The sequence below is a fragment of the Oncorhynchus masou genome, chromosome 24 (genome assembly GCF_036934945.1).
Source record: "Oncorhynchus masou masou isolate Uvic2021 chromosome 24, UVic_Omas_1.1, whole genome shotgun sequence".
NCBI lineage: Eukaryota > Metazoa > Chordata > Actinopteri > Salmoniformes > Salmonidae > Oncorhynchus > Oncorhynchus masou.
This window is the reverse complement of record NC_088235.1, coordinates 108,165,637-108,177,892: the sequence shown is the minus strand read 5'-3', so window position 1 is coordinate 108,177,892 and position 12,256 is coordinate 108,165,637. Positions and strand designations below refer to the sequence as shown.

Below are 12,256 nucleotides of genomic sequence, written 5' to 3'. Positions count from 1 at the left end.
GGAAGAGGTAGAGGACAGAGAGAGAGAGAGAGATGGGAAGAGGTAGAGGACAGAGAGAGAGAGATGGGAAGAGGTAGAGGACAGAGAAGAGAGAGATGGGAAGAGGTAGAGGACAGAGAAGAGAGAGATGGGAAGAGGTAGAGTACAGAGAGAGAGAGAGATGGGAAGAGGTAGATGACAGAGAGAGAGATGGGAAGAGGTAGAGGACAGAGAGAGAGAGATGGGAAGAGGTAGAGGACAGAGAGAGATGGGAAGAGGTAGAGGACAGAGAGAGAGAGATGGGAAGAGGTAGAGTACAGAGAGAGAGAGAGATGGGAAGAGGTAGAGGACAGAGAGAGAGAGAGATGGGAAGAGGTAGAGGACAGAGAGAGAGATGGGAAGAGGTAGAGGACAGAGAGAGAGAGAGATGGGAAGAGGTAGAGGACAGAGAGAGAGAGAGAGATGGGAAGAGGTAGAGGACAGAGAGAGAGAGAGATGGGAAGAGGTAGAGGACAGAAAGAGAGAGATGGGAAGAGGTAGAGGACAGAGAGAGAGATGGGAAGAGGTAGAGGACAGAGAGAGAGAGAGATGGGAAGAGGTAGAGGACAGAGAGAGCATTCAGAAAGTATTCATACTCTCCCCACGTCTTGTTGTGTTACAGCCTGGATTAGGAATGCATTAAATTGATTATTTTCTTTCCCCCTTGTCTATACAATACCCCATAAAGACAAAGTGAAAACATGTTCTTTAGACACATTTATTGAAGGTGAAATATAGAAATATTTCCTTTAAGTATTCACGCCACTGAGTCAATACTTTGTAGAAGCACCTTTGCCAGAGATTACAGCTGTGAGTCTTTCAGGGTAAGCCTCTAAGAGCGTTCCACACCTGAATTGCACAACATTTGCACACTATTCTTTTCAAAATTCTTCAAGGTCTGTCAAATTGGTTGTTGATCATTGCGAGACAACCATTTTCAGGTCTTGCCATACATTTCCAAGTAGATTTAAGTCAAAACTATAACTTGGCCACTCAGGAACATTCATTGATTTCTTGGTAAGCAACTTCAGTGTAGATTTGGCCTTGTGTTTTAGGTTATTCTCTAACTGAAAGGTGAAAGCAGACCGAACCAGGTTTTCCTCTAGGATTTTTGCCTGTGCTTAGCTCCATTCAGTTGATGTTTTATTGTGAGAAACTCCTCAGTCCTTAACTTCTTTGGGATAGGGGGCGTCCGAATGAAAAGCCCAGAGTAAGCTGCCTGCTACTCAGGCCCAGAAGCTAGGATATGCATATAATGGGTAGATGTGGATAGAAAACACTAACATTTCTAAAACTGTTAAAATAATCACTATGAGTATAACATAACTGAAATGGCAGGTGAAACGTCGAAGACAAACCATCCCAAAAAAACATCCCAAAAACCCATTTTGTCTGTAGTGTTTCCAAGCGCGTGAATGAGAGCGCATTCTTTGGTACTTTTCTCGGTAAAGACAATAACATCTTAAATTTTATCATTTATTTGCGTATTTGTGTTTGATTATAAACGTTAATTGACTTGTTTGGAAAAGTTTATTGGTAACGCTCAAGGTTCTAAACGACATCATAACCGCCAACGATAAGAGACATTACTGTGCAGCCGTATTCATCGATCTGGCCAAGGCTTTCGACTCTGTCAATCACAACGTTCTTATTGGCAGACTCGACAGCCTTGGTTTCTCAAATGATTGCCTCGCCTGGTTCACCAACTACTTCTCTGATAGAGTTCAGTGTGTCAAATCGGGGGGCCTGTTGTCCGGACCTCTGACAGTCTCTATGGGGGTGCCACAGAGTTCAATTCTCGGGCTGACTCTCTTGTCTGTAAACATCAGTGATGTTGCTCTTGCTGCTGGTGATTCTCTGATCCACCTCTACGCAGACGACACCATTCTGTATACCTCTGGCCCCTCTTTGGACACTGTGTTAACTAACCAGACGAGTTTCAATGCCATACAACTCTCATTCCGTGGTCTCCAAATGCTCTTAAACGCAAATAAAACTAAATGCATGCTATTCAATCGATCGCTGCCCGCACCTGCTCGCCCGTCCAGCATCTCTACTCTGGACGGCTCTGACTTAGAATACATGGACAACTACAAATACCTGGGTGTCTGGTTCTCCTTCCAGACTCACATGAAGCAACTCCAATCCAAAATTAAATCTAGAATTGGCTTCCTATATCGCAACAAAGCTTCCTTCACTCATGCTGCCAAACATACCCTCATAAAACTGACCATCCTACCGATCCTCGACTTTGGTGATGTCATCTATAAAATAGCCTCCAACACTCTACTCAACAAACTGGATGCAGTCTATCACAGTGCCATCTGTTTTGTCACCAAAACCAATTGTTCCAAGATGGCGTAGCAGTAAGTTGTCCTGTCGTATCGTCTCTCTGTAAATATCGTCTCTTTTTCGTTTTAGATATTTTTCTTCGCATATCTTTAAAAACATTTTTGCTCGCTTCCAAATACTCTTCTGCAACCCGCCTCACCCAATGTAGCTACTTTTCCTAAAGTATTTATATTTACTTCGGAACCGGAACCCCTCAACTGAAGCTAGCCAGCTAACCACCTGCTATGCTAGCGGTCTTCAGCTAACCGGTCATCAGCTAACCCTTAGCTCGGAAAGCACTCGCCAGTTCGAACAACGCGACGCTAACCAGAGCATAACGGACCTATTTATTTTTTTTAACCCCGGATTCCCACCGCAAACGGAACATCTTTCAGCTGGATCTTCACAACTAGCTATCAAGCTAAACCGCAACCCTGGTTGATTACTCCTGGCCAGCGTTTCCACCCACGTAGCTTGAAGCTAGCCCGGCCAGAGCTCCTGTGCTCATAGCATACTCCTGGGCTACAATACCCGGACCCACGACCGGTCTATCGATGTCACTGCATGAAGAGGAATAAACAGACTCACCCCATCGCGACGCCCTCCAAAGGCAAACTCTCTAGCCCTCGCTATCTCCTTGCTTGCTAATTCGGCATGCTAACTGCTAGCTTGTTTAGCCCAGGTCCGCTAACTACTACATTGTTTACCCCGGCCTGCTAATCTGCTAGCACAGGCCTGCTAATCTGTTACCTTGTTAGCACAGGCCTGCTAACCGTCTGCATTTCCGCGTCCCAAACACGCAGTGGCCCATATGTACTTTCTATCTCTTCCCGATTTTAAATTTTTTTTATACCTTCCGGAAACCTGCCTCAACCGATGTGATACGGAATCGCTATTATTTTTAATTTTTAGAACACACTCAAGAACCTCCAGAAGCTAACCAGCTAACTAGCTACAAGCTATTTAGTCATTGTTAGTTTTTTAACCTGGATAACACTCGCCAGTCCAGCCCCCCTGCCCCATGGACTCTGATCACTTGGCTACATAGCTGATGCACGCTGGACTGTCCATTAATCACGGTACTCCATTCTGCTTGTTTGTTTTATCTGTCGGCCTCGTTGCCTAGTCAATGCCATTTCACCTGCTGTTGTTATGCTAGCTGATTAGCTGTTGTTTCACCCACTGTTTTAGCTAGCTTTCCCAGTTCAACACCTGTGATTACTGTATGCCTCGCTGTATGTCTCTCTCAATTGTCAATATGCCTTGTATACTGTTGCTCAGGTTAGTTATCATTGTTTTAGTTCACAATGGAGCCCCTTGTCCCACTCCTCATACCCCTGATACCTCCTTTGTCCCACCTCCCACATATGCGGTGACCTCACCCATTACAACCAGCATGTCTAGAGATAAAAGCTCTCTCATCATCACCCAGTGCCTGGGCTTACCTCCGCCGTGCCTGGGCTTACCTCCGCCGTACCCGCACCCCACCATACCCCTGTCTGCGCATTATGCCCTGAATATATTCTACCATGCCCAGATACCTGCTCCTCTTATTCTCTGTCCCCAACACTCTAGGCGACCAGTTTTGATAGCCTTTAGCCGCACCCTCATACTACTCCTTCTCTGTTCCGCGGGTGATGTGGAGGTAAACCCAGGCCCTGCATGTCCCCAGGCACCCTCATTTGTTGACTTCTGTGATCGAAAAAGCCTTGGTTTCATGCATGTCAACATCAGAAGCCTTCTCCCTAAGTTTGTTTTACTCACTGCTTTAGCACACTCTGCTAACCCTGATGTCCTTGCCGTGTCTGAATCCTGGCTCAGGAAGGCCACCAAAAATTCAGAGATTTCCATACCCAACTATAACATCTTCCGTCAAGATAGAACTGCCAAAGGGGGAGGAGTTGCAGTCTACTGCAGAGATAGCCTGCAAAGTAATGTCATACTTTCCAGGTCCATACCCAAACAGTTCGAACTACTAATTCTGAAAATTACTCTCTCCAGAAATAAGTCGCTCACTGTTGCCGCCTGCTACCGACCCCCCTCAGCTCCCAGCTGTGCCCTGGACACCATGTGTGAATTGATTGCCCCCCATCTAGCTTCAGAGTTTGTTCTGTTAGGTGACCTAAACTGGGATATGCTTAACACCCGGCAGTCCTACAATCTAAGCAAGATGCCCTCAATCTCACACAAATCATCAAGGAACCCACCAGGTACAACCCTAACTCTGTAAGCAAGGGCACCCTCATAGACGTCATCCTGACCAACTGGCCCTCCAAATACACCTCCGCTGTCTTCAATCAGGATCTCAGCGACCACTGCCTCATTGCCTGTATCCGCTACGGTGCCGCAGTCAAACGACCACCCCTCATCACTGTCAAACGCTCCCTAAAACACTTCTGTGAGCCAGCCTTTCTAATCGACCTGGCCCGGGTACCCTGGAAGGACATTGACCTCATCCCGTCAGTTGAGGATGCCTGGTCATTCTTTAAGAGTAATTTCCTCACCATTTTAGATAAGCATGCTCCGTTCAAAAAATGCAGAACTAAGAACAGATACAGCCCTTGGTTCACTCCAGACCCGACTGCCCTCGACCAGCACAAAAACATCCTGTGGCGGACTGCAATAGCATCGAACAGTCCCCGCGATATGCAACTGTTCAGGGAAGTCAGGAACCAATACACGCAGTCAGTCAGGAAAGCTAAGGCCAGCTTCTTCAGGCAGAAGTTTGCATCCTGTAGCTCCAACTCCAAAAAGTTCTGGGACACTGTGAAGTCCATGGAGAACAAGAGCACCTCCTCCCAGCTGCCCACTGCACTGAGGCTAGGGAACACGGTCACCACCGACAAATCCATGATTATTGAAAACTTCAACAAGCATTTCTCAACGGCTGGCCATGCCTTCCGCCTGGCTACTCCAACCTCGACCAACAGCTCCGGCCCCCCGCAGCTCCTCGCCCAAGCCTCTCCAGGTTCTCCTTTACCCAAATCCAGATAGCAGATGTTCTGAAAGAGCTGCAAAACCTGGACCCGTATAAATCAGCTGGGCTTGACAATCTGGACCCTCTATTTCTGAAACTATCCGCCGCCATTGTCGCAACCCCTATTACCAGCCTGTTCAACCTCTCTTTCATATCGTCTGAGATCCCCAAGGATTGAAAGCTGCCGCAGTCATCCCCCTCTTCAAAGGGGGAGACACCCTGGACCCAAACTGTTACAGACCTATATCCATTCTGCCTTGCCTATCTAAGGTCTTCGAAAGCCAAGTCAACAAACAGGTCACTGACCATCTCGAATCCCGCCGTACCTTCTCCGCTATGCAATCTGGTTTCCGAGCCGGTCACGGGTGCACCTCAGCCACACTCAAGGTACTAAACGACATCATAACCGCCATCGATAAAAGACAGTACTGTGCAGTCGTCTTCATCGACCTTGCCAAGGCTTTCGACTCTGTCAATCACCATATTCTTATCGGCAGACTCAGTAGCCTCGGTTTTTCGGATGACTGCCTTGCCTGGTTCACCAATTACTTTGCAGACAGAGTTCAGTGTGTCAAATCGGAGGGCATGCTGTCCGGTCCTCTGGCAGTCTCTATGGGGGTGCCACAGGGTTCAATTCTCGGGCCGACTCTTTTCTCTGTATATATCAATGATGTTGCTCTTGCTGCGGGCGATTCCCTGATCCACCTCTACGCAGACGACACCATTCTATATACTTTCGGCCCGTCATTGGACACTGTGCTATCTAACCTCCAAACGAGCTTCAATGCCATACAACACTCCTTCCGTGGCCTCCAACTGCTCTTAAACGCTAGTAAAACCAAATGCATGCTTTTCAACCGATCGCTGCCTGCACCCGCATGCCCGACTAGCATCACCACACTGGATGGTTCCGACCTTGAATATGTGGACACCTATAAGTACCTAGGTGTCTGGCTAGACTGCAAACTCTCCTTCCAGACCCATATCAAACATCTCCAATCGAAAATCAAATCAAGAGTCGGCTTTCTATTCCGTAACAAAGCCTCCTTCACTCACGCTGCCAAGCTTACCCTAGTAAAACTGACTATCCTACCGATCCTCGACTTCGGCGATGTCATCTATAAAATTGCTTCCAACACTCTTCTCAGCAAACTGGATGCAGTGTATCACAATGCCATCCGTTTTGTCACTAAAGCACCTTATACTACCCACCACTGCGACTTGTATGCTCTAGTCGGCTGGCCCTCGCTACATATTCGTCGCAAGACCCACTGGCTCCAGGTCGTCTACAAGGCCATGCTAGGTAAAGCTCCGCCTTATCTCAGTTCACTGGTCACGATGGCAACACCCATCCGTAGCACGCGCTCCAGCAGGTGTATCTCACTGATCATCCCTAAAGCCAACACCTCATTCGGCCGCCTTTCGTTCCAGTACTCTGCTGCCTGTGACTGGAACGAATTGCAAAAATCGCTGAAGTTGGAGACCTTTATCTCCCTCACCAACTTCAAACATCAGCTATCTGAGCAGCTAACGGGTCCTGTGTGGCTCAGTCGGTAGAGCATGGCGCTTGCAACGCCAAGCGTCGTGGGTTCAATTCCCGCTGGGGCCACCCATATGTAAAAAGTAGTGGCCCCAGCCGACTTGTAAGTCGCTTTGGACAAAAGCGTCTGCTAAATGGGATATATACTAACCGATCGCTGCAGCTGTACATAATCTATTGGTAAATAGCCCACCCATTTTCACCTACCTCATCCCCACAGTTTTTATTTATTTATTTACTTTTCTGCTCTTTTGCACACCAATATCTCTACCTGTACATGATCATTTATCAATCCAGTGTTAATCTGCAATATTGTAATTATTCGCCTACCTCCTCATACCTTTTGCACACATTGTATATAGACTCCCCTTTTTTTTCTACTGTGTTATTGACTTGTTAATTGTTTACTCCATGTGTAACTCTGTGTTGTCTGTTCACACTGCTATGCTTTATCTTGGCCAGGTCGCAGTTGTAAATGAGAACTTGTTCTCAACTAGCCTACCTGGTTAAATAAAGGTGAAATAAATTTAAAAAATTAAAAAAGCCCCATATTCTACCCACCACTGCGACCTGTACACTCTCGTTGATTGGCCCTTGCTTCATACTCGTCGCCAAACCCACTGGCTACAGGTTATCTACAAGTCTCTGCTTGGTAAAGCCCTGCCTTATCTCAGCTCACTGGTCACCATAGCAGCACCCACTCGTAGCACGCGCTCCAGCAGGTACAGTGCCTTGCGAAGGTATTCGGCCCCCTTGAACTTTGCGACCTTTTGCCACATTTCAGGCTTCAAACATAAAGATATAAAACTGTATTTTTTTGTGAAGAATCAACAACAAGTGGGCACAATCATGAAGTGGATATTTCAAACTTTTTTAACAAATCAAAAACTGAAAAATTGTGCGTGCAAAATTATTCAGCCCCCTTAAGTTAATACTTTGTAGCGCCACCTTTTGCTGCGATTACAGCTGTAAGTCGCTTGGGGTATGTCTCTATCAGTTTTGCACATCGAGAGACTGACATTTTTTCCCATTCCTCCTTGCAAAACAGCTCGAGCTCAGTGAGGTTGGATGGAGAGCATTTGTGAACAGCAGTTTTCAGTTATTTCCACAGATTCTCGATTGGATTCAGGTCTGGACTTTGACTTGGCCATTCTAACACCTGGATATGTTTATTTTTGAACCATTCCATTGTAGATTTTGCTTTATGTTTTGGATCATTGTCTTGTTGGAAGACAAATCTCCGTCCCAGTCTCAGGTCTTTTGCAGACTCCATCAGGTTGTCTTCAAGAATGGTCCTGTATTTGGCTCCATCCATCTTCCCATCAATTTTAACCATCTTCCCTGTCCCTGCTGAAGAAAAGCAGGCCCAAACCATGATGCTGCCACCACCATGTTTGACAGTGGGTATGGTGTGGTCAGGGTGATGAGCTGTGTTGCTTTTACGAAGTATCCAATAAATGTCGTTCCACTTCATGATTGTGTCCCACTTGTTGTTGATTCTTCACAAAAAAATACAGTTTTATATCTTTATGTTTGAAGCCTGAAATGTGGCAAAAGGTCGCAAAGTTCAAGGGGGCCGAATACTTTCGCAAGGCACTGTATATCTCACTGGTCACCATAGCAGCACCCACTCGTAGCACGCGCTCCAGCAGGTACAGTGCCTTGCGAAGGTATTCGGCCCCCTTGAACTTTGCGACCTTTTGCCACATTTCAGGCTTCAAACATAAAGATATAAAACTGTATTTTTTTGTGAAGAATCAACAACAAGTGGGCACAATCATGAAGTGGATATTTCAAACTTTTTTAACAAATCAAAAACTGAAAAATTGTGCGTGCAAAATTATTCAGCCCCCTTAAGTTAATACTTTGTAGCGCCACCTTTTGCTGCGATTACAGCTGTAAGTCGCTTGGGGTATGTCTCTATCAGTTTTGCACATCGAGAGACTGACATTTTTTCCCATTCCTCCTTGCAAAACAGCTCGAGCTCAGTGAGGTTGGATGGAGAGCATTTGTGAACAGCAGTTTTCAGTTATTTCCACAGATTCTCGATTGGATTCAGGTCTGGACTTTGACTTGGCCATTCTAACACCTGGATATGTTTATTTTTGAACCATTCCATTGTAGATTTTGCTTTATGTTTTGGATCATTGTCTTGTTGGAAGACAAATCTCCGTCCCAGTCTCAGGTCTTTTGCAGACTCCATCAGGTTGTCTTCAAGAATGGTCCTGTATTTGGCTCCATCCATCTTCCCATCAATTTTAACCATCTTCCCTGTCCCTGCTGAAGAAAAGCAGGCCCAAACCATGATGCTGCCACCACCATGTTTGACAGTGGGTATGGTGTGGTCAGGGTGATGAGCTGTGTTGCTTTTACGAAGTATCCAATAAATGTCGTTCCACTTCATGATTGTGTCCCACTTGTTGTTGATTCTTCACAAAAAAATACAGTTTTATATCTTTATGTTTGAAGCCTGAAATGTGGCAAAAGGTCGCAAAGTTCAAGGGGGCCGAATACTTTCGCAAGGCACTGTATATCTCACTGGTCACCATAGCAGCACACACTCGTAGCACGCGCTCCAGCAGGTATATCTCACTGGTCACGCCCAAAGCCAATTCCTCCTTTGGTCGTCATCCCTTCCAGTTCTCTGCTGCCCATGACTGGAACCAATTGCAAAAATCTCTGAAGATGGAGACTCACATCTCCCTCAATAGCTTTAAGCGCCAGCTGTCAGAGCAGCTTACAGATCACTACACCTGTACATAGATGGGCTGTTTACAGATGGGCTATCTACCAACCTCATCCCCATACTGGTATTTATTTATTTATTTTGCTCCTTTGCACCCCAGTATCTCTACCTGCACATTCATCTTCTGCCGATCTACCATTCCAGTGTTTAATTGCTATATTGTAATTAATTCACCACCATGGCCTACTTATTTCCTTAACTTACCTCATTTGCACTCACTGTATATAGACTTTTTGTTTTCTTCTGTTCTGCTGTATTAATGTCTATGTTTTGTTTATTCCATGTGTAACTCTGTGTTGTTGTATGTGTAGAATTGCTATGCTTTATCTTGGCCAGGTCGCAGTTGTAAATGAGAACTTGTTCTCAACTAGCCTACCTGGTTAAATAAAATTTTAAAAATGTTTGGGATTCTTTTTGTATGTATTTTGAAGGAGGGAAAACGAGTGGATTATTGACTGATGCATGCCAGCTAAACTGAGTTTTTATGGATATAAAGAAGGACATTATCGAACAAAAGGACCTTGTAATGTAACTGGGACCTTTTGGAGTGCCAACAGAAGAAGATCATCAAAAGGTAAGGCATATATTATATCGCTATTTCTGACTTTCGTATCGCAACTCCCTGGTTGAAAATGATTTGTTATGCATGTGTGCTGGGCGCTGTCCTCATATAATCGCATGGTTTGCTTTCGCCGTAAAGCCATTTTGAAATCTGGCACGGCGGCTGGATTAACAAGAAGTTCAGCTTTATTTTGATGTATTACACTTGTGATTTCATTAAAGTTTCATATTTATAGTAATTTAATTTGAATTTGGTGCTCTGCAATTTCACCGGATGTTGGCCAGGTGGGACGGTAGCGTCCCACTGATCAGCAAGAAGTTAACAATACCCATAACATGATGCAGCCACCACCAGCTTGAAAATATGAAGAGTGGTACTCAGTGATGTATTGTATTGTATTTTCCCCAAACATAACACTTTGTATTGAGGACAAGAAGTTAATTGCTTTGCTACATTTTTTTTTTCAGTTTTACAAAAATTACTTTAAAGCCTTGTGGCAAACAGGATGCATGTTTTGTAATATTTTATTATGTACTTCCTTATTTTCACTCTAATTTAGGTTAGTATTGTGGATTAACTACAATGTTGTTGATCCATCTTCAATTTTTCTCCTTTCACAGCCATTAAACTCTGTAACTGTTTTAAAGTCACCATTGGCCTCATGGTTACATTTCTGTAGTGACAGGGTGTATTGACACACCATCCATCTACCAATAGGTGCCCTTCTTTGCGAGGCATTGGAAAGCCTCCCTGGTCTTTGTGGTTGAATCTGCTCAACAGAGGGACCTTACAGATCATTTTATGTGTGAGGTTCAGCGATGAAGTAGTCATTCAAAAAATCATGTTAAACACTATTATTGCACATAGAGTCCATGCAACTTATTATGTGACTAGTTAATCAAATGTTTACTCGTTAACTTTTTTAGGCTTGCCATAACAAAGGGTTTGAATACTTATTGACTCAAGACATTTCATTTTTGATTAATTAATACATTTTTCAAAAAACATGTCCATTTTGACATTATGGGGTATTGTATGACAAAACAATATACATTTAATACATTTTAAATTCAGGCTGTAACAAGGAATAGTGTGTGTATATCACCAACCTGTCTCTTCTTCTCCATTCTGCGTGGAGAAAGACTCTTGGTGCTGGTGGGAGACCCTGAACAGATCGGTCTACCCTCCTCCTCTTCCTGAGAGAGAGAGAGAGAGAGAGAGAGAGAGAGAGAGAGAGAGGGGGCGAGAGAGAGAGGAGAGAGAGAGAGAGAAGGAGAGAGAGAGAGAGGAGAGAGAGAGGAGAAAGAGAGAGGGAGAGGAGAGAGAGAGAGAGAAGGAGAGAGAGAGAAGGAGAGAGAGAGAGAGAGAGAGAGAGGGCGAGAGAGAGAGAGAGAAGGAGAGAGAGAGAGAGAAGAGAGAGAGAGAGAGAAGAAAGAGAGAGGGAGAGGAGAGAGAGAGAGAGAGAGAGAAGGAGAGAGAGAGAGAGAAGGAGAGAGAGAGAAGGAGAGAGAGAGAGAAGGAGAGAGAGAGAGAGAAGGAGAGAGAGAGAACAGAGAGAGAACAGAGAGAGAACAGAGAGAGAACAGAGAGAGGAGAGATAGAGAAGGGAGAGAGAGAGAAGAGAGAGGAGAGAAAGGGGAGAGAGAGAGAAAGAAAGAGAGAAGGGAGAGAGAGAGTAAGAGAAAGAGAAGGGAGAGAGAGAGTAAGAAAGAGAGAGAAGGGAGAGAGAGAGAGGAGAGAGAAAGGGGAGAGAGAGAGAAAGAAAGAGAGAGAGAGAAGGGAGAGAGAGAAAGAGAGAAGGGGGAGAGAGAAAGAGAGAAGGGGGAGAGAGAAAGAGAGAAGGGGGAGAGAGAGCGATAGAGAGAAAGACAGAGAGAAGAAGAGAGAAAGAAAGAGGAAAGAGAGAGAGAGAGAGAAAGACACAGACAGAGAGAGAGAGAGAGAAAGACAGAGAGAGAGAGAGACCGACAGAGAGACAGGGAGACAGAGAGACAGAGAGAGAGAGAGAGAGAGAGAGAGAGAGAGAGAGAGAAAATATTTGAGTGAGCGTGTCACATTGTATGTAAAAGATCCTATAACAGC

General features: G+C 45.1%; 1 protein-coding gene across 1 annotated transcript in view; it reads right to left on the bottom strand.

The window, feature by feature from the left end:
- Positions 1-12,256, bottom strand: part of LOC135513222 (DENN domain-containing protein 1B-like) — a 272,795-nt gene that overhangs the window by 40,828 nt on the left and 219,711 nt on the right. Inside the window, exon 20 of the mRNA XM_064936030.1 lies at positions 11,284-11,370. Within this exon, the coding sequence (XP_064792102.1) occupies positions 11,284-11,370 (87 nt within the window). The remainder of the gene's footprint in view (positions 1-11,283; positions 11,371-12,256) is intronic.